Source organism: Microtus pennsylvanicus, chromosome 1 (genome assembly GCF_037038515.1).
Source record: "Microtus pennsylvanicus isolate mMicPen1 chromosome 1, mMicPen1.hap1, whole genome shotgun sequence".
Lineage (NCBI taxonomy): Eukaryota > Metazoa > Chordata > Mammalia > Rodentia > Cricetidae > Microtus > Microtus pennsylvanicus.
Window position 1 is genome coordinate 36,715,001 of NC_134579.1, and position 22,609 is coordinate 36,737,609.

Below are 22,609 nucleotides of genomic sequence, written 5' to 3' on the forward strand. Positions count from 1 at the left end.
TAGTAGAGATTTTCTAGTCAATGTTCTCTACCCATGCTAGCCATCATAAAAAAAAAATCATTAAATTGACCCATCAGAAGCTGGAGACCATCCATATGAGCCTTCCAGGCCAAAGCGTGTCCCACAGTACAGCTCCTGAGATCTCACCCACCTAGGGAGAGGACAAAGTGATGTCCACAAGACTTACTCACTCCACTTTGGGGTGACAAACTCTCTGGTACACACACAAGGACTAGCGCTAAGAAGAATGAAAAGTCCATCCCTCTCAGGTCCAACCAGGGAACTAATCAATCAGTACCGCTTTCTAGATGCTTCACTCCTCTCTTCAGAGGCCTTGCTCTCTGTGGGCTTTTGAGACGTGGGCAAGGAGGGCTGCAATGCATGGTTTCTGCAGGGAGGGATGCATTCGGCACATAGCCCAAGCTCTGTGAGGGTACTGCAGAGAGGGACTTAGGGAAAGGACAGACGGGGGGGCGGGCAGAGAGGTAGGTGGCAAGGTGTGATGGAAGTTGCCACTTAAACTGTCAGTGGGGAAGCCCAGGGGAGCATATGCCAGCAGCAGCCAGCCTGGGAGAGCCAGATAAGTGCTCCAAAGATAGAAAGACATAAAGACTCTAGCTGCCATCTGGGTGACAGTAGCCAGTGACCTACACTACTACAAGTTGTCCCAACACACAGTGAAGTGTCTCTAGGTTCCAGAGCTGGGAGAAGCCATATCTGTGCTTGGTTCTTTTTGTGCTGCTTTATGAGGCTGGGCTCAGGCTCTTCCATTCAGTTAAACCACAACTGACTATAAACACAGCACAGGACAGAGCCCTCTGATTCATGAACCTCCACCTGTAAGATCTTTGCAAGATGTTAAGAACTGCCCCGTGAAGCCTTTCTATCACACTACAGGAAGAAACCATTTTCATGAGAGGTCACTATATCTGGGTCAGAAGCAGAGTTAACCCACTTGGATGTTGAAAACCCTTAGTAACAACAATGAGCAAGGCTCTGCCCTGGGGGATGCCCAGGACCCAGGTTAATAGGGCAAGCACTGTGACTACAGTGACTGGCTTCTCCATCAGGAGATCCTGAACCTAGTGGCTCACCGAAATGATTCCTCCATGCGGAACTACATTTCTTGAATGCATATGAACAGGACACACACAAACACATACATATACCTCTGCATATGCATATACATACAATCCTGTATATCTGTACTTACAGACAAGCATATGCACACATCTGTACATCTGAGCATATACAGGCATAGACCTACACACATGCTAATATAGGTACATACCTGTGCATCTGTATGTACTTCTAAATGACTACATATATTAACAATGTATGTAGTCCCATCGATTCATACACTCTAACACATATACAAACCTATACATCTAGACGAATACAAAATGTGTACTGTGAATTGCATACATGCTGACAAATGCACAGATTGGTGCATCTGCATGCACACATCTGTAAACACACAAAGGCACTGTGCATCTGTTACTACACAAGAGCATGTTTTCTGCAGCTTAAAACAGTCACATGCACACACCAAGGCATCTGTCTAGACATCCCACACTTGCCTGGGCACACGCATACATACATGTGCGTGAAGCAGACTTGAGGAGGAGCGGCTATCCAGTACACAGTGGCAGTACCAGCACACTGACAGCACAGCAGCCAGATCTGTTGTTCCAGCCCCTGGTTCCCTCACCTTCTACACTGTGAAGTGACTGCTTTCTGAGCCTCGCCTTCTATACTGTCAATCACTCAGCCTGTCCCTGGTTCCCTCACCTTCTACACCAGCACTTCTCATCTGTGGGTCACAAACACTTGGTGGGGGGGGATTTGAATAACCCTTTTACAGGAGTTGCCTAAGACCACTCAAAACCAGACATTTACATTATGATTCATAACAGTGGCAAAATTAGTTATGAAGTAGCAACAAAAACAATCTTATGGTTGGGGTTACAACATGAACTGTTCTGAAGGGTCAAGGCATTAGGAAGGCTTGAGAACCGCTGTTCTGCACTGTCACCTGTCCTGGGCCTCACCTTCATTTGGCCGTCCCTGGCCTCTGTGCTTCCTCACAGCACCAGGAGGGTGGGCCACTGTGGGAGCCCTGAGACCAAAGCAAGTGCCAACCTGTTTTATACCCAAGTGCCTCAAATCACCTAAAGACAGAGAGGCACTGTCTCTGTCACCCCATAGGCCCAGGCATGGGGGCAAGCACTGCACCGATTCCATCCCACTGCCCCCATCTCAGCTGCTGGCACCTTCATTAGCATTTCTGGCAAGGGGCCCAACCACAGTGAAGAAATAAGATGTACCCTGGATGCTAGAGCAGGCCTGCTTCAGCATGGGCTTGTCCATCTTCTTGGCATAAAAGGCAGCATACCACACACGAAGTTCAGTGCCTGCAGGAATATCCCTCGAGGTGGTGAAATACACATCACTGCCGTGCTGGTAGGCGGTCAGGTTCTGGTGCCCAGGCTCTAGTGCTGGCCGCACCAGCATCATCCAATTGCAGTCGTCTTCGTTGGAAGTGTCGAAGCACACAGAATGTCCGTCCTTCTGGAATACCTGAGGGGAGGGTCACAGACTGGTTACTGACTAGTCTATCAGTGTGGCATGGGACGATGGGGGACACAACACTGCTTCTGATAGGACCTGCTGACGAGCTGTTTTCCACAGCCAGGGGATCAGAGAAAGATTTGGTGGCTTAGATGGCTAAGGTGGGTCGCAGCAAGAAAGTTGAAGACATGCAACAGGTCCCTCCTCATTGGAGTATCTGAGTACTTTTGTGACCCAGATGGGGAAGAAGACACCTCTCCTGTGCAGACATCGAGGAGACCCTGAGCTCTCCTCCTGTGCAGACATCCAGGGGACCCTGAGCTCTCCTCCTGTGCAGATATTGTGGGGACCCTGAGCTCTCCTCCTGTGCAGACACTGAGGGGACTTTCAGCTCTCCTCCTATGCAGATATTGTGGGGACCCTGAGCTCTCCTCCTGTGCAGACATCCAGGGGACCCTGAGCTCTCCTCCTGTGCAGATATTGTGGGGACCCTGAGCTCTCCTCCTGTGCAGATATTGAGGGGACCCTGAACTCTCCTCCTGTGCAGACATTGAGGGGACTTTCAGCTCTCCTCCTGTGCAGACATCGAGGGGACCCTGAGCTCTCCTCCTGTGTGGACATCGAGGGGACTCTGAGCTCTTCTGTGCAGATATAGAGGGACCCTAAGTTCTACTCCTGTGCAGACATAGAGGGGACCCTCAGCTCTCCTCCTGTGCAGACGTCAAGGGGACCCTGAGTTCTCCTCCTGTGCAGATGTCGAGGAGACCTTGAGTTCTCCTCTCTAGGTATCATGAAGACCCTGAGTTCTCCTCCTGTCCAGCATAACAATGAGATTTTCTCCCAGCTTCATTGGGAATGGGACACCTGAGTTCTCCCCATGGCTCAGGTAGATATCCAGAAATTGGAATTTTCCTCCTGGTTCTGCGCCAAGCAAGGCATCAGCCGAGTTCTTCAGTTCAGGTAAGCTGTCTCTGATCTGAAGAGCATCAGAACAGCTTCAGGGTTAATTGGGAGCAGGCAGGGAGAGCCTTTAGTGACTTTAAGCACAAGTGTAGGGTCTGTTCTCTACCTGTGGAGTGACGATTGCTTCCTTAGGGACCCTGTCCCATTGCCAAGCTTTTCCTGAACAGCAGGGAAAAACTTGGAGGCCACCAACTGCTCAGTGACCCCTAGTGGGTGTGGAAGGACATTTCCACCCTCCTCTCAGGGACACAGGGCTTCCCTTGGGACACAAAGGTGCTCAGAGATAAGAACAAGTTGATACGTGAAAATAACCTTTAGAATTGAGGAGGCATGAAGGAGTTTCTCCAGCCATGTGAGGACCCAGCGTGGGCCCACAGAGGGCACTAAGCTACCTGCCTTTCTGGGCTCAAATTCAGGCCTTTCCCATCATTCTTTAGCACAGAACCTTTCTTTATGCTTTCCTTACACTTTTTTTTTTTTAAAAAAAATATCTGTCATCAGGTATTTGTCTTTCCTCTTTGGCTGAAGTCTGTCCCATAAGCTCAATATCCCAGAAGTGCCAAACTCTGAGGCTACAGCACCTAAGGTTGGTGGCTGCTTCTCTCAGGTCTCAGAAGAAGCACACTGTCTTTAGGGCTGCTAGGAGCAACTCAGCCCTCATTTGTTTAGGTCCTAACTATTTCTGAAGGTTTGCTCTGTGTGTGAGCCTCCTCAGTCATCCCTGTAACTGACGTCCACTTTCTTTCTCTTGGTGTTATATCCAAGCTGGAGATACCCATTCTCCCTCAGCCAGATATGCTCTGTGCAGCTACCTGGCCCCATGCAGTCACTCAAGTCTCGGAGAGCTTCCTGCCACTCCAACATGAGTGAGATTGCCACACTGGTATAGGACGCTATAGAGATCATTGCTGTGCTGCAGCCACAGCACCTGCTGGGGGAGGACAAGGGTCACTCCTGTGTGCTCTTAAACGTACTCCCTAAAGACAAGTTAGTAGGCATTATCTTAACCCTCACACTGAGGAATAACGCAAACTGAAGTGAAGGAAAGATTTACAAATCATCCCCCCTCAGATGTCCTCATTCCATTCCCATCAGGAGTCGTACAGCCCCGGATTCTGAGGGAGCCACAAAGTCCCTGCCCATGCAACTTTTACCTTCAGTGGAAACGCAGACTCTTTCTCCCACTTCGCGACCCTCCTGGACTCAAATGGACCAAACTGTGTGCGCTTGACTAGCTGGGTTACTGCAAACACACCTTCAGCCCCATCATCCAGGCGTCTGATCTCCAGGTTAGAGGGGAGGGAGGACCTGAAAGCAGAAGTTGTTTCAAAGAGGTCCTGCCACCTTACCCACTGATCAGAGCAGCGCAGTGCCTACAAGCCCCCATCATGTTCCAAAGATGCTCTCTGACAGGGAGCAGAATCTCTTCCTATAAATGGGAACAGAAATGGGGCTAGGCTTGTGAGGACCCAGAGCCCATATACTAATGGAAACATTTACAGCCCCACAAGACAATGCCAATGGGGGGCTGGTATATAATAACTAAATCAGACAAGGCTATGACCTTCCAGGTTGTAGAGAATGGTGGAGGAAGGGAGAAAGAGAGGGGCACAGAGCATGTCAGCCTGGAGAGCAACAAAGGGGGCTCCGGTCTGGGAGGGCTGGATCAGCTTCACTGAGGATGTGCCTTTATTAGCCAGACTATAAGGTCAAAGAAAATGATGGAAAAGGAAGTTGTGGAGCTGGGACCTCAGGTTTAGAAGCAGACAGAGGTAAACATCCTCCCTGGGGATGAGCAGATGCTGCAAGAGTCAATGGCTCTGCACTCAATGTCTTCAGCTGGATTTTGATGGGCAACTGGCACCTCACCCCCACAGAAGAGCTGATCAGCTCTCTACTTTGGCAAAAATATTTTGAAGACTTAAGCCACAAATAAAGATGAATAAATGGGGGTACATACCAGTTGGAGGATTTCTAGAAACAGTGATAAAACACTGAGTATTTTAGTTTAGCACCAGACCAAGTCAGGCACCATCAGAGCCTCAGAGGGGTAACAGGTTCTACAAGTCTCAAGCTACTGGTAGTTTATGGGCCGTTACCCTAGATCTCTGAAGGCACAGACCTCACAGGAATACATGGGCCTGCAGAGCAATGCCTGGCTACTAAGCTGTCTCGGTACATCTGCAAGGTTTGTTTTTCCTGGTAGCTACAGCAGCTTGACCTGTTTCCTGGATTATCTACCCAGAACCTTTACCTGACTGAGCTTATTCTGTCCACAGTGCATACCTGCCCACAGAGGCCTAGATTCAGAACACAGATGAAACCCAATAGGCAGTAACCTGTCGAACACAGACGAAACCCAACAGACAATAATTTGTCCATATTCCGCCTGAGACAGGGTTTCTCTGTGTAGCCCTGGCTGTCCTGGAACTCACTCTGTAGGCCAGGCTGGCCTCAGACTCACAGAGATCACTCTGCCTGTACTTCCTGAGTGCTGAGATCAAAAATATGCACCACCACTACCTGGTGAGTTTAGCCACTTTTGCTCAACACATAAACTGATGAAGTCCAGGCTGACACAGCCCAGATGCCAAGGTTCCTGGATATACCAAGGAAACATTTCCTCATGCTTTGAAACTCTTAGGACTCATCCCAGCAGCAAGTGTCCACACCCCGCCCCCCAACACACACAGTCTTTCACTTTGACTCTCAAGCCTCCTTCTATCTGTAGACACTTGGTGCCTCTGCACTGTGGCCACAGCAGACACGTAAAGAGCCCTTCTTCATAGTTAGAACTGCTGTGGAAACTTAGCCACTCACTCACCTTGCCCTGCTCAGTACAAAGGAGTCCTTGACCATGACCACAGGACCCAGTTCAGGACACTCTGAGTCATGGTACTGGCTACAGTCTTCACACCCTGTAAACAGACACTGAATGTCAGGGAGAGAGAAACCCAAAGATCACAAACCTGGGAAAGGGGACTCTAATGCAATGGAGTTCATGAGACAGGTGCTAACACAAAGACAAGCAAGGGTACAGCAGATACAGGAGGCCTGGTCACAGAAGTCACCTCTTAGTGCTCCTAAAAGCACAGAATGCCAAGCAGGAGCCCCTTCTCAAGAGCACCAGTCTATGGCACTTTCAAACCCCACACATTATCTCGATGGTTAGGAAAATCAGGATCTAGGGTAGTACTAACCCATTACCCCAAATCTCATACTCTTCACTCTTTCTAAACCTTGGTGACTTTCTGAGTTAAAGGTCAGTCAGTCATGTGCCCCTAACGGAGTACTGAAGAGAAGTGATCTGAGGCCACAGCACTGTAGCAGACAGGTAATAGCCAGGCTCTCAAAGCAATTGAACAAATTACAGAAGTGCATGTCTGTGCTATACAAACAAAATGTGGATGTAGCTTTCCCTGGACATTCTATGATATCATACTAGCCACAGAGAGGTCTATGGGTCACTTACAGATAAACATGATCTCCTCACTGCCATCTTCAGCCATTGCTAACACCTGTCAAGATATAAGAGAGATCCATTAACAGTGAGCTTTTACAACATAGTTTATGTATGGGCTTCCCTATGTGTAATGGTGCACATACACCTATGTGTGGAGGTGTGTGCAGGTCAAAGTCACTGTTAGATGTCAATCTTCTGGAGTCATCCACCTAGTTCTCCAAGATATGAACTTTCCCTGGGGCCTGGGGTCTGCCAGTGAGGCCAAGGATGGCCAAGGAGCAGCAGGGATTCTGTCGCTGCCTCCCCAGTGCAGGAATTACAAGTACAGGCCACAAGCCCAGCTTTTAAAATGTGGGTACTGGGGATCGATCCCAGGTCCTCATGCTTGCCTGGAAAGCACTTAACTGAGTGAGCCATCTCTTCAGCTCACTAACAGTTTTTAGATAATCTCTTCTAAGGCTCCTTGATCCTGTGCAGGGATATAACACGATGCTTTCAAGAGAACAAACACTGGAAACCCTACTTCTAACTTTTCTCACCTACAGCAATACTGGCTCTTAGGAAGAGCAATGGATTTGAATGCCTTCATGACAAGGGGGCTGTAATGAACTCAGATCTCCACTGTTTTGCAGCAGCTGTCATTTATAAAATATACACTGTATTTTAGAAGCCACTTTTCTTGCTGCCGCTGATTCTCTGCCCTCTCAAGGCTGTGAATTCTGCTTAGAGTCATTTCTACTGCAATCTGTCCTTCAGTATCTAGCTCGTGCCAATGACCTCATCATCCCGAGTGGGTAAAAAGTAGTGTCTGACACACAGCACGGTGGTTCTCCTGCTCCCACATAGACCTTTGTCAAGCTATTTCTATTTCCCATGCATCCTTTGAAGGATGCCTCAAAAGCCATCTCCATAGTGGGCAGGTGAGCACAGACCAATCCAGTACCGCACACGTGTTTCAGACAGAGTGATGCAGGTGTTGTTCATTCTGGGATATCAGATGCCTAAGCTCTAAGATCAATATAAAAACATCAACTTCATGCAGTGTGGGGAGAAACACAGTGAGGGGTACTCACGTGTCCCACCCAATAATCCTTCCCACTTCACATCCTTCCTGCTATCTGATCACTCTGCCTCTCTGGTTGCGTACTGCCGATCATCATCTCAGGAAAGGATGCAAGCTGATACGCACCTCCTGAATGTTAGTCTCTCTTGCTCTCCAAACCCATCCCAACCCCAGCAACTTGAAGATTAGAACGCAGGTAGCTTAACACTCCAGTGAAAAATCAGAGCAGCTGAGCAAGCTATTACTGAGCAAAGAAGGGAAAGGTTAAGAACATCAGGATGGGAGCTATACACAATCCAGGCAGATGAATTCCCAGTTTTCAAGGTTTCCACACTGCCTTAAAATGCTAAAAACAACTAGGCACATTAATCCTCAAACTCAGTATAACACTTTCCTTTTCTTGAATCAGCATCTAAGCTGGCTCAAGGGCCTAGTAACTCTAACCCAATTCCATGCCTCCATCTGGCCTCAAAACTCCTGGCAGGTGGGTACCATGTGGAGTGGGTATCAGCCCAGGATGGGGATAGTGGCTGGTCACTGAGCAGAAGGCAGGGAGTGTTGCGGGAGGTCCTTCTGCTCCTCCAGCCAATAGCTGCTGAGATACCAGCCCATTGGGGTGTGGTCTCTCTCTTTAAAAAAGGGGCCACTTCCCTCCTCGCTCTCTCTTTGCTTCCTGCTCTGCTTCCGGTGACTAGACTCCTTCCTGATTAGGCAGGGGCAGGCGGATCTCTATGAATTTGAGGCCAGCCTGGTCTATAGAGCGAGTGCCAGGACAGGCTCCAAAGCTACAAGAGAAATCCTGTCTTGAAAAACCAAAAAGAAAAAAAAACACAAATGTGATAGAAAAATTAATTTGAGCCTTCAATGCTTTTTCAGATTTTCTGTGGATGCAGCTATCCACGTCTGGGCGCCATTCTGTTGAAGGAGCTGCGGGCTGCATTCCTGCCGCCCGGCTCCTGGCCGCCTGGCTAGCTTATACCCCGAAATAACAACACACAAACTGTATTCTTTTAAACACTGCTTGGCCCATTAGCTCTAGCCCTTACTGGCTAATTCTCATATCCCGATCAACCCATCTCTAATAATCTGTGTAGCACCAGTCTTACCGGGAAAGATTCAGCATGTCTGACCTGGCGGCTTGCTTCATCGCGTCTGCCTCAGAGAACAGAGCTATGGCGGCTGAGCTCACTTCCTCTTCCTCCCAGCATTCTGTTCTGTTTACTCTACCCACCTATGTTCTAACTTATCAGGGCCAAGCAGTTTCTTTATTAATTAACCAATGACCTTCCTCCATCAAAGGAGGGATTGGCTTAGTTCCAGGGAACCATTCTGTGGTTAGTGCTGCTGGCTGGAGGCCTATGGGAAACACAGCATCACAGTGGGGCATGCAGGATGAGCAAAGCTACCCTCTTCCTGGCAGCTGAGAAGCAAATGTCTCCATGGAGGTGCATTTCCCTAATGACCTAACTTTCTTCCACCAGTTTCCTCCTCCTAAAGGTTATGCCATCACCCACAAGTACCATCAGCTAGAGCCCAAGCTCCTAAGCTACAAACTTCAGGTGGGAGGGTATAAGAGTCACAACTGTAACAAGCAGCATCAGGGTCACACTCGTGTCATAACAGCTTGAGGGTCTGTGCACTACAGCAGAAACCAGCTCTACACACCAGTTACACGCAGATCAGAGGGCTCTGCAACCAGAACAGGAAACAGGAGGCTACCCCACGCCACGGCTAGATCCCAGCAGGACACAGAACACAGCCCACAAAGCTCATCAGGGCAGAGCAGAGGAAAAAGAATCTACTCTGTTCTGCTTGTTTTGGAACTAGAATCTGTACACAGAGTGTGGTAGGGTGCTTCTCCCTAGGGTAGCAGCCTAGGCTCCAGTTCCACCCCTCCCAGCAGTACAAGGACAGGAACCCTGAGCCAGAAGGCTTTAGATGCTGTTGTAGAAAGTAAGAGCACAGGAAATGTGAGGCCGGTCACTTACATGGGGCTCAACATGGGAACCCTGGGCATTCTTTATTAGTAGAATCTGGTCCCCAAAGCACAGCTTCTAGACTCTTCTTCCAAGCAGGGGTCACGTGAAGTGATGATGCACGTTTTCAAAGTTTGCTCACATCCATTAATGTGCTTGGCTGTAGAAGCCAAGTTCAGTCCTCAGATTCTATGACCCTCCCACATTAACAGAACAGTGTTGGTATAGTAACACACACCTATGACCATTCCCTGCCCTCCCCCCGCACACACAAAGGAGGCTAAAGCAGAAAAACTGTGAGTTCAAGGCAAGTCTGGGATATACATGGACAGCTTGTCTAAAAACCAAAATTGAGAAGGAAATCCCCAAAGAAGGAATTATAAAGTACTATCTAGTGCAAAAGAAGAAGGGGAAAGGTTGCCTCTCTCCAGTGTTTCAAAGTATGTTCCATGGACCAGGAGGCAGCAGCAGTACTGAATGCTTACTGGATGCTCAAACCCCTGCCCAGCAGTTGGCTAGGGCCCAGCAGGTTTTCTGTGCCCTTCAGCTGACTCAGCTGTAGCCCAAACCTGGTCCCTGCCTACAGCACACCAATTAAACTTGGCCACAGTGGCAAAGGGCCACTGTGGATTATCAGGAAACCAAATGCATTTTCAGTGTCTAGGAGATTCTGTCAACGACCTCTTGAATCTAACTGGTTGGTGATACAAGTGAGGGTGGACTCCGGGCATACGTTCCCTAGCAGACACAGCTTGCACCAGGTGACAAGTGTAATGGTAATATTCACTCTCAAAGGGACAGGATCTAAATCATTGCGGGGACTGTGTAGATTAGGCTAACCTCTGGACATGTCCATGGTTATCTAGATTGGGATAACTGAAGGAAGAATACCCACCTTAACTGTGGGCAGTACCATTCCATGGGCTGGGGTAAAAATGAGAAAGCAAGGTGAGCATCAGCGTTCTTCACTCTCTGCTTCTGGAATGAGGATACAACGTGTCCATCTTCCTTGTGCTCCTGCTATTACACTTTCCCCACTGATGGACTATATCTTGCTAAAATAAGCTTTTTTTCCTTTAAGTTACTTTTGTGTGGTGTTTTATTGCAGCAATAGGAAAAATTAAATAAGACAAACATGTTAATGGGAGCATTCAGTCTACCTACCCCAAGCTTAACCATGAAGCTATGGTGATGGAGATCTGGGCAGAAAGGAGCTCAACAGACAGACACAAACTCACACACACCCCATCGAGTTTCCACAATGACAGAAGTGGTTCAGAGGATGGAGCGCCTTCTTCCCTCGAATGGTGCTAGGATGGCTGGACATCCACATGCAAAAAATTAACTCTGACCCCACATCTTACTAAAAAAATAGCACAACTGGTGTGGTGAGCAGATAATCCCAGGATAACAAGGCCGAGGAAGAAGAATCACATGCTCCAGGTCAGCTGAGGACCCTGTTTCAACATTAACCATTAAATCTGTTGACGTGTCCACGTGGCTATCTCAGGATTCTTAAGGATTCTGTTCTGATGGCTGCTGACACTACACAAGAGATGGGCAATCAACAGCCTGCCACTTCAGCCTTACTGTGAGGCTTCATGGCTTCCCGCCTTAGTCTTTCCGGTTCCTTTGCCTCTCCGCAGAATTTCTCTTCTTCCTCTTCCTCCTCCTCTTTCTTTTTTCTTTCTTTCTTTTTTGCATTTTTTTGTTGAGACAGGGTCTGAGCATGTGTCCCTGAAACTTGCTGTGTAAACCAAGCTGGTCTTGGACTCAATAGGGAAAAAGCAAACGAAGTATCTCAAACTCTGGACTGTGATCTAGGTTTGATAGGTGATAAAGGAGCCCGGGAGTAGGCAGAGAGAATCTTGAGCTAACACTCGTGAGCACTACAAGCTCCACTCGAGATACACATCAGGCATTGGAGGTCTGGGGAATCTCTCAGAAAAGATGGGCTGGCCGGCAGCAGCTCATCAGCCTAGCTGGGTAGAGGGAACTTCCCTCTGTGATGGACAGGCTGAAGGGTCACAGGATTATACTCAGCCCTGCACTAGGACAGGAGGGCTAGATGCCAGGTTCCAGCGTATTTGCCACTGCTGACGCTGCTGATCTTCACCCTTTCCTGGACCTTGATTTCCTCAAAGGACTATACACTCTGAGTTCCTTTCTGGTCTGCTCCAAACAACTGTGGGCGGTGTCTTCCCACCCTCAGTCCTACCACCTTGTCCTCCTATGCCTATTCCTGTGCAGACAGATACCTGACAGCAGGTGTATACCTAGATGCAGATGCAGAATGGTTCCAGCATGCCACCCATGCCAGAAGATCAGCACAACCACCAACCCAGAAGTGGCCCCTTACTTAGACCTCTTGGTCACCTGAGCTCTGGTTTCCATATTTGGCTTTTTGGTCTGTGAGCTATTCCTAAGCTTGTTTCCTATGGAGCGCGATGCTTTCTACCATTAAATGATTGTTCCTTTCTGAACTTCCTGCTAATTTAGTGTCTTTTCCTGCTGCTGGGATAAAATACTCTGACAAAAGTAACTTAAGAAAGGGTTTATTTTGGCTCATAGTTCAGTCTTGGTAGTCTAGTCAAGGCAGCAGGAGCTTGAAGGGGCCAGCCAGGAAGCAGATAGTGATAAATACTTCCCAATGTTCAGCTGACTTCCTCCATTTTACACAGTCAAGATAAGTCTTCCCACATCAATAAGTACAATCAAGACGAGCCCCTCCCCCAGGCTTGCCCAGAGGCCCCTCCCAGGTGCCCCTTCATTCCGTCAGGCTGACAGTTAATATTAACCACCACACTGCGCCTGCCTTCTACACTCAGCACAACTTTGCTCTCAGCCCAGGCTCACCACCCTGTTAATCCCACTCTCTCCACTCATCTTTAAAATTCAGACTGTTCTCCTGTACCACAGAGCAGTGGATAGCAGGACCTGCACAGAGTTGAAGACAGTGTCACCAACCCGACCCTTTACAGGAGAAAATGCTCCATGCAAACAGAGGACCACAGTAGTCAAGCTATAGCTTTCTCCCTGCTGAACGACTGCTCTGCAGAAGGTCCTGCGCTTACCACCACAGACACCCAGGCCTGATTCCAAGGCACACGGGTGTCTTGCTGGACCTGTGTCCTCTGAGCCAGAACTGGATACAGGGATATGTTTCTCAAAGGCAGCCTCTCAACTGTATGTGGTGGCTCTGCACACATCTGTGGACTCAAAGGCAGTCTGTTGACACCGTAGGTATGATCCCTTCTTCCCAGTCAGAAGGCCATGAAACCCCTGCACACCCTTGGCACTGCCAAGAACTCAGGACACACTTGGCTTCAGTACTATCCCTCAGGCCATGCCATTCATCCAAGGGATCCTGTGATACTGACACTTCCTGTCAAACAGAGCCTGGACCAGGGGATATCTCAGCAGAGGGAAGCAGGGTCGTGGGGTCTTTAAAGCACTCTGGGTCTAATTTACACAATAAAGCTCATTAGATCCCACAGGCTCAGTGCCTGCCCCCACCCCAGGTGACAGAGGTTGGAAGATGAGGGACTTCAGCAAGGCATTCACCTGTACAGGTTTCCTAAGGATTTACTCAGGTCCCCTTCCCAGCCTCCATGTCACCAGGTACTATGTGGTCTCAAAAGTCTGGCTGTGACATGGTTGTCACTGTGATGTTATCAGGAGGTCACAAGATGCTATCCCTTCTCGTGGACCTATACATGCTCCCCCCCCCCCACTTCCTCACTAGTGATGCTCTCCCACATGATACTGCAAGACGGCCGATTCCTGAATGGAAGCCCCATCGCTCAGCCTCAAGGACCTGGAAAGGTAACCTGAGGATACCCAGTCTATGGGGTTCCCGGTGCCCTCTAACCCAGCTGGGGACAGCCTCCATATGGTCTCACTCTTTATAAATTACATCATCTGGGGAATTCTGTCATCTTACCAGCAAACAGACTAAGTCGGAAACCTTCCCCCCAATGTCAAATTCCTACCTACTGTTTAAGGTCTGTCCTAACACGGCTCTCCTTGCAAGTTCACAACAGAAAGTACCACACACTGAAAAGATGCCTCCCCACTTTCCCCCAGAAACTTTTCCTATTGCACCTCTTCTGGCAGCATCTATGGACACCCAGAGCTCACACACTGAAACAAAAGGACTTTGCCCGGAGGTCACCCATGTGACCTTCTCTTTCCTCCCACTACATAAGTCCTGGGAAAACTGCTGGCTTCCTCACCTCCTAGGGCAGTGGTTCTCAATCTTTCTAATGCTGCGACCTTTAATACAGTTGCTCATGTTGTGGTGACCCCCAACCATAAAATTACTATGTTGCTACTTCATAACTGTAATTTTGCTACTGTTATGAGTCATAATGTAAATATCTTATGCAGGATAAGAGGGTTGAAACCCACTGGTTGAGAGCTACTTCTATGGGCTCTGGAATGGGCGAACCAGCTGCACAGCACACAGCTCCACAGGTCTCTCTGTTGCCTACACCCCCCCTCCATTAGTACCTCCGAGTCCCCCTCCACCCCAGATCCTGCTTTGCTTCCCTCACTGTGACATCTGTATGTCTGTACCTCTGTCCACATGCAGTGGCCCTGCAGTGTCTCCTTGGCCACCCCCCCTCCCCTAGATTTGGCACAAAGTAGAAAGCCACCTCTAAGCCAGGATCCTGGTGCAGCTCTAGATCTGGACCCACCTCTGAAGCTACCTAATGCCTGGCACCAGACCCAGCACTCTCTCTGCCAACATCCCCACAAAAGTGCTTTTACCATTCTCCATTCCCCGTACTTCAATACCAGCTTACCTGACCAGGCCTGGTTTAAAGAACAGCAAGACATGAAAGTACCACTGACCTCTAAAACAGATCCTGATGTCACTCTTGTAAATACAGCTCTTAAAATTTAAATCCCATGATGGGAAGGCCTCAGTCACCTCCAACTCACAGGAATCAGCTTCTCTTTAAGCATCAGCAAGCTGACCCCGCCTCTTCTCTGTACCCTCCTGCCTCGTTCCCTGGAGATCCTAAACCGTCCATTACACACTGCTGCCTGCAATTGCTCTCCTGACGCCCCTGTCGTAACTTCTCGCAACACAAGTATGTCTATCCATTGAATCAGACATGACTTCACAGGACCACAGGCTGCGTTCATTTCTTCTGCGTGAGCTGTGGCAGCCTTCACTGAACTGTCACTGAGCACCAAAAAAAAGTCTAGTTTTGAGAAGCTGGTTCAAGGAAGTACACAGGGCAGTTATCCTGCTGAGGATAAATGACCACTACGGCTCTTCTCCTGGGAGACAAGAACAGAGTTACACGGGTGAGGAGATGGAGCAGGAGGCTGGAAACAACAGGGCCTCATGCCTACCCTTCTGAGTTAAGAGGTGAAATTGCCAGTTAGGGAGGGCTTCAAGTTGTGGAGAGTGGCCACCCACAGTGACTTTGTACTAGTCAGCCAGGTCCCACCCATGCCCATGGCCTCTCTGAAGGGCAGCTGAGGATACCTAGATGGTAGGCCACCTAGTGCCTCCAGGACAGCAGCCATGTGCATTTTAGTGACATCCTTCATGGCTGGATCACTTTCTCAGTGTTTCTGTCTATTTTGGGTGTAGTCTACTGGCCTGTACTCGTGTGACGCCCTGGCTCTGCAAGGTGGCAGCCACTGGTTCGGCTCTAAGGACAGGAACCTTGTGCCATCCCTGATCAAAGCTCTCTGTATCTTCCTGCTGCTTTCCCACCCTGATCCATTGGCCTTCCCCAGCTTGAGATCTCAACTATGTGCCCACCCGGGCCTCTGTACACTATCTGCATGTCTACCTGAGCTCACTCTGCTCTCCAGAGGCTAGACTGTCTTACAGCACTGGTCTCTCACTCAACCACCACTTCCTAGACAGGTGGTTCTTGTCCCAGTTCTGAGTGTGCCAACCTCTGCACACCCAGCCGCCTTCCTCCTTCATGTCCTTACCACTCCTAACCAGTGTTACCTATGGTCTACACAGCCTCCTGCACCTCTTCCATTGCTCCCTGGGTACATGAAACATTTACCACAGAAATGGCCTGGTAAATGAACCTGGGTAAGGTACCCTGAACAAGTATCAGCCTGCAGGTGATAAACTGAGTCTGGACAGCCTTTTAAGCCACAGCTGGTGACCAGATTTAAGCTCCATCACACCTGCAAAATGCAGCGTCTTCCCTGCCTTCTGCACAGATAACCATACAGAGGGGAAAATGACAGGAGGATATGGGAACAAAGGTAATTCTCAAAGGTAATCACACTAAGATAGCCATTGTTTTTAGACAGGGTCTCACTATGAGACCCAGGCTTCCCTGCAACTCAAGATCCTCCTATCTCAGCCTCCTGGGTGCTGGGATCATAGCACTTGCCATCAGCCTAGCTGTGGTTATGTTTTAATTTACTCATTTGTCTCCTGGAGAAATAAACTACCCTGTCTGCTCCCCAAAGAGAACAATTAGTATATTCTTTGCTGACATTTGTGTAAAAACATGAATCACAGAAGTAAAAGAAAAAAAAATAAGAAGAAAACTTAACACTTTTCCCTTGAATAATCTGATCTATAGGTTTTATTTCAGAGTAAGACAGTGATTTCAGGGGAAGTCTGAGAAAGAGGTTGCAGCAGGTAAGATGTGGAAAGCCTATAGGTTTGAATCAAAATATGGTCAGGGTGTGTAGGGGATCATATCTCAGCAACTACATCATTGCTGTCTCCAGGGAGTACTGTCCCTGCCACCTCTGAGAGGTTCCCACAGAGTCAGAGACTTCTTCAGGTTTTACCCTTAAATCGCCTTCTGGCCAGTGGGGTTCTGCACTAGCACCTCCATTTGAGGGTTCTGACTGGCTCTAGCATATGTTTTTGAAAGAAGCGTTGGCAGCTTTAAATTCAGGCACCGGTCCACGTGTCTTCAGTTCACACACTTGCTTCTACCATTTTAATCCACCTCAGAGGAGGGGACGCTTGTGAGCATGTGTGAAGAGGCTCTCCATCCACTGCAAGAAGGGCTCGGCTGGACAAGCTGCCCACCACGAGCTGGTGTTCTAACTCTGACCTCTCAAAACTCACCTCTGGAGCACTCAGGCTCCACCTGACCCTGGGCCCCTCCTGTCCACCCACTTCCCAAATAGGAGGTGGGCACGTCTCCAGCCTTTCTTTCCACTGTGGTTCCTAGGCCACCAAAAGGTAGCGACGAGTAAAACGCCTGGGCCTCGGAGCCGTGGCGCAGCCTCGGACTTTCTTAAACGCCAAAGGGGCTGGAGACCAAGGCCCCTCCCTGGGCTGCGCCCGAAAACCGGGTAAGGCGGCCGGGTGGCTGGGAAGGGACTGTAGGGACCTGAGCCCGCAGCCACGCCGGGCCTGACTTTTGGCGCAACGGGGGCGCATCGCCCAAGCCTGGGCCGGGCGGGGGGCGCCGAGCCAGCGAGTGGGCGGCCGGGCGAGGGCTGGCGTGGGCCGGGCTCGTGGCGGGCAGTTGGCGCGGGCTGTGCGCGAGGGACCGAGGTAGGGCACCCAGGGCGGAGGCCAAGCCCGCGGCGGCGGAACCCGGCGGGCGCAGGGCGATCCCGGAGCGGCTCCGGAATCCAGCCGGGTTTTGATTCCGATCGCCCACGGCGCCCGCGACTGTAACAAAGAACAGGCGGCGCGGCGGCCGGACCGGGGCGGGCGCGGGGGGCGCGGGTGAAGGCCGAGCCGGGGCCGGGCGTGGGGCGCGGGGCGCGGCGGGAGGCACGCGGTGGGGCCGCGGCGGGCACGGGCCCGGGGCTTTACCTGCCTGTGGAATGTGCAGAGCGGGGTCGGATCCGGACTCCGGGTTGCGATCCGCTCCGGAAACTGCGCAGCACCGGAAGCCGGGGGGGCGGTGGCGCGGCATCGTGGGAGTTGTAGTGCGCAGCGCGGGCAGACGGGGCGGGCCTAGGGCTCCGGCTGCTGGGACCCGGAGCTAGAGACTACCGGCTTCACGGACAGAGAATCAGGGATAATTGGCGGCTTAGTAGGGGAACCTGGGACGGACTGTGTCTCGGAGTGGTAGCTGGCAGGGGTTTTGTGGACAGTGAGACTAGGAAACGACTGCGTGTATTGAAGCACCCGGGGACAGAGATGCGTGGTTGCAGAGATGGAGGATAATTGCCTTCCTGCATGGGGAGCGGGTAACTAACTGGCCGTGTGGATGGGGAACAGGAGAGGCAATAAAGTATGGAGAGTTCGTGGAGCAGGCTCTGAGGATCCAGGGGAAGGGACTGAGTAGACGGGAAAACTGGGGAGAGGGGTTTGTGTGATCTATGAGAATTGGCCAGACAGTGTTTGGACTGAGGAGCTAGGCAGACAGGCTGTGTGTGAATAAGGAAGTGATGTGAGTGGCTAGACACAGAGCATCTTTGACCTTCAAGACACCTTTAAAACAACCCCACCATCTCATACACCACTTTCATTGATTTTACTCATTCCAAAGTGCCCAGAGGGTCAGTTCTCTGGGCCTCTACACATGAATAGGACTAAATAAAACCAGGCTGTTTACAGGAGGGAAAAGTGACCGGTCACAGCAAGAAAAGCCTGTGTAAATTTGGGGCTAAGGAAGACATGGAAGTGGAATGGATTATTGACTACTAGGCTATGAACTTTGCCTTGGAGCAAAGTTATGAAAGCAAAATTACTTGAAAGACTTTCCACTTTGAAGAGAGCTCTCGCTGTCAGGGCCCCCTGCTCCTACCCTCTACCTTCACTCTCAGGAAGTTGTGACCTCATGATTATTTTCATCATATTTAGCTGCCTAGGCACTCAGGTCACTGTCAGTGGTGACCCAAGAAGCCAGCTTTTTATTATTATTATTTATTTTATTTAACTAATTTATTTATTTGAGCTGGCAAGAGTCCTTGGTGGTATCCACATGATACTGGTTTTGCACACATGCAAGATACAGAAGTTACGGGGTCACCCAGATTTCAGAGGAATATCTTGGAGACCAAATGATATGTCGTAGGATCAAAATAATTGTGGGGAGCCCCTGAGTGAATGATTAATATTTGAAGCCAGCAGAGTAAAAGCTGAAGGGGCTGGGAAGTTAGAGATGCCCAGAGTGTGGGAATACCTGCTAAAATAGCTACATTCAGCAAGTTAAGCCCAGAGAGCAACACGGCTGTGTAAGCCCATTGGGGCTCACGTAGCTCCACAATGGGATATAGAAGCATGGATCTACAAAACTTCATGTCTATTCTGCTGAGCTTTGGTCTTTGTTTGATCCCATCTTTGCTTTCTCTGCATCCATTCCTCTGGAATGGGATTACAGCTAAGACTTTGCATTTGAATCTTAGAAGAAACTTTAAACCTAAACTAAGATATCTGGGACTCCCGCGGTTGACTAAATGTATTTTCCATTAATAAGATGCCCAATACCCTTTGGGGTTCAGAGATAGGACATTAAGGATTAAATACTGTATTAGTTACTTTTCTATTGTTTGATAAAACACCATGGCCAAAACCAACTTAGGGAGGAAAGAATATACTCCAGTTTATATCTCTCAGATCACACTGATCGCTGAGGAAGTCAGGGTTGGAACCTGGAGACAGGAGCTAAAGCAGAAGCTATGGAGAAATGCTGCCTAGTGGCTTGCTCCTCATGGCTTATACCACTCAGGACCATCTACCCAGGGATGGCCTGGCCCACAATAGCCTAAGGCAACAGTTCTCAACCTGTGGGTCACAAACCCTTTGGGGTCAAACAACCCTTTCACAGGGGTTGCCCAAAACTATCAAAAACCACAAATATTTACATTACGATTCATAATAGCAGCAACATTACAGTTAGGAAGTAGCAATGAAAATAATTTTATGGTCGGGGGGGTCACACAACATGAACTGTATTAAAGGGTCACAGCATTAGGAAGGTTGAGAACCACTGGGCCAAAGCCTTCCACATCAACCACTGACTAAGAAAATCTCCACAAACTTATCTACAGGTAAATCTTATGAAGACATTTTCTCAGCTGTGGTTTCCTCTTCTCAGATAACTCTCGCTTGTGTCAAGTGAACAAAAATACCAACCAAGACAACCATGAGTTGCCCTCCCAGGTTCCTGTGCCAAATGCCTGCTGCCAAGTTGACGATGCCATTTTTAGGAGATAGTGGGGACTTTGGATGTGGGGCCTAACTGGAGGTGTGCCTCTGAAGGTTATACCTGGTCCCAGGTTTCTTCCTATGTTTCATGTTGAACATGAGGTGACCTCTCCCATAAGCTCCCATGATATACTACCCTCAACACTGGCCCAGAAACAAGTGACCATGGACGGAACCTGAATGAGTAAGCCCAAAACATCACTCGTCCCTTTTCTCGTCCCCCCCCCAGTATCTTTTTTTTTTAAATATTTATTTATTTATTATGTATACAATATTCTGTCTGTGTGTATGCCTGCAGGCCAGAAGAGGGCACCAGACCTTATTACAGATGGTTGTGAGCCACCATGTGGTTGCTGGGAATTGAACTCAGGACCTTTGGAAGAGCAGGCAATGCTCTTAACCACTGAGCCATCTCTCCAGCCCCCCCCCAGTATCTTTGTTAGGCATTTTGTCACAGTAACAAAGGCTAACACAACACCCAAGATGTATATTTTCCCAGAAACATACCTCCTCAGTTCTAGTTTTTGTGTTAATATAAATGTAAAACTCTTAGTTGGATGTGGTGGCACACGCCTTTAATCTCAGCACTTGAGAGGCAGGGGCAGGTAGATCTCTGAGTTCAAGGTCAGCCTGGTTTACAGAGTGAGTTCCAGGACAGCCAAGGTTGTTACACAGAGAAACTTTGTCTCAAAAAATCAAACATGCATACATGTATATGTGTGTATATCTATGTGTGTATATATATATACTTCATTGCAAGGCATTACAATCATCCCAGCCACCTCTCTGACCAGGGGCTGTGGAGATGACTCTGGGGAAGTGCTTGCTGTGCAAACATGGGGCAGAAGTTTGAATCCCAGCACCCATGTAAAAACACACAAACAGGGCTGTGCATGCCTGCAGCCCCAACACTAGAGCTGTGTATGGGGCAGGATGGAGACAGGAACACTGGGGCTTCTTGTCCATCCCAGGACTAGGTTCAGTAAGACCCTGTCTCAAGGGAATAAGGTAGAAAGTGATAGCGGACATCAGCTTGCTCTTTTGGCCTCCATGAACACAAGCAAGAAGAACACATGTGTGTAGACACACACACACCAGGATACTTCTATACAGATAAAGAGGGAAATCTAATCAAGAAGGTAATTCCAACTATGTGCACAACACTGAGTTCCACTTGATAGTATCCATAGCTAAAAGGCAAGATTAGAGTGCCAGAAAAGCCAGATTAAACTAGTCCTTAATCTCTGCATTTAACACAGGCAGAGTTGGGGACTGGAGGCCATAGTATGTCAATGGCACCAACAGAGAGAGGCCACACTTTTGAATCTGTTACATGCAGGATGACTTGGAAATGTTCATTGTGGGCAGCCGTAGCACAGAGCTGTGCTGTGCAGTGGTTAGTGGATAAACCCGCAAGAGTCTGGCCTGGTGCCTTCTTTTCAAGGAGGTTACTATGTGGTTATTCACCTTGGTGTCGAGCCTGTGAGTCACCCTGCATGCTCCCTTTTTATGAAGCACTGGTTGATATATATACCTAGAGCACCCTGCACTTGTAGGTATGTCTGATGCCCAAACAATATGTTACCTACATTCCCTCCAGCATCTAACTCAGTCCTGACATGAGGTGAATGGGACAGGATGGGTGGAAGCCGCTAGCTGATGCCCATCCTCATGACAGTGATATTTTTGATGGGAAGAAAGATGAGTCACAGAAGTAGAGCCTGACAGATGGGGGACTAGCCATGGCAGGCAGCTGTCCTTGTGGGCCCTTGGTAGCCCTTCATGAAAAGTCAGAGCCTGAAGGTGTGAATTCTAAAGTGGCCAAGTTTAACCCAGGCAGGGAAGATGGACTGTCAGGAACCCAGAATTCCTCTGGAGGTGCCAGCAGAGATCAGCCTGGACAGCTGGTAAATTCTGACAAGTTCTCTAGTCCTCTCTTGGAATGTAATCACAAAACAGACCTTAGTTTGAAAAAGTTCTCTGTAGACTTTGGAGTATTTGAACCCTTGATTTCCAGTTGATGCTGCTGTTTGGGAAGGCCATGGAACCTTTAAGACTGAGGTTCTCAGCCTTCCTAATGCTGCAACCCTTTAATACAGTTCCTCATGTTATTGTGACCCCAGACATAAAATTGTTTTTGTTGCTACTTCATAACTAATTTTGCCATTTTTATGGATCATAATGTAAATATCTATGTTTTCTAATGGTCTCAGGCAACCCCTGTGAAAGGGTCATTAACCCCCAAAGGGGTTTGACTAACACGTTGAGAACCACTGCTTTAAGAGGCACAGCCCTGCTGAAGGTACTCCACTGGGCTTTCAGGGTTTATAGCCCTGCCCCACTTCCTGTTCAGATTTCTGTGTGAATAAAAATGTGAGCGGCTAACTTCACACTCCTGCCCACGATGCCTTCCCCGCCATAATGGACTCTCATCCCTCTGGAACTATGAG

General features: G+C 49.0%; 1 protein-coding gene across 5 annotated transcripts in view; it reads right to left on the reverse strand.

Annotated features, from left to right (window-relative positions):
• Positions 1-17,981, reverse strand: part of Prdm15 (PR/SET domain 15) — a 69,855-nt gene extending 51,874 nt beyond the window's left edge. For 2 of the 5 annotated variants that reach the window (XM_075961478.1, XM_075961487.1), the window contains exons 1-5: positions 17,821-17,981; positions 7,007-7,052; positions 6,359-6,452; positions 4,689-4,842; positions 2,328-2,580 (exon numbers count right to left, since the gene is read on the reverse strand). In XM_075961478.1, coding sequence (XP_075817593.1) covers positions 2,328-2,580; positions 4,689-4,842; positions 6,359-6,452; positions 7,007-7,052; positions 17,821-17,919 — 646 coding nt within the window. In that variant the 5' untranslated portion in view covers positions 17,920-17,981. Of the gene's footprint in view, positions 1-2,327; positions 2,581-4,688; positions 4,843-6,358; positions 6,453-7,006; positions 7,053-17,816 lie in introns of all 5 variants that reach the window. The other 3 variants (XM_075961501.1, XM_075961494.1, XM_075961510.1) reach the window with 3 other exon arrangements.
• Between the last annotated feature and the right edge of the window lie 4,628 nt (positions 17,982-22,609).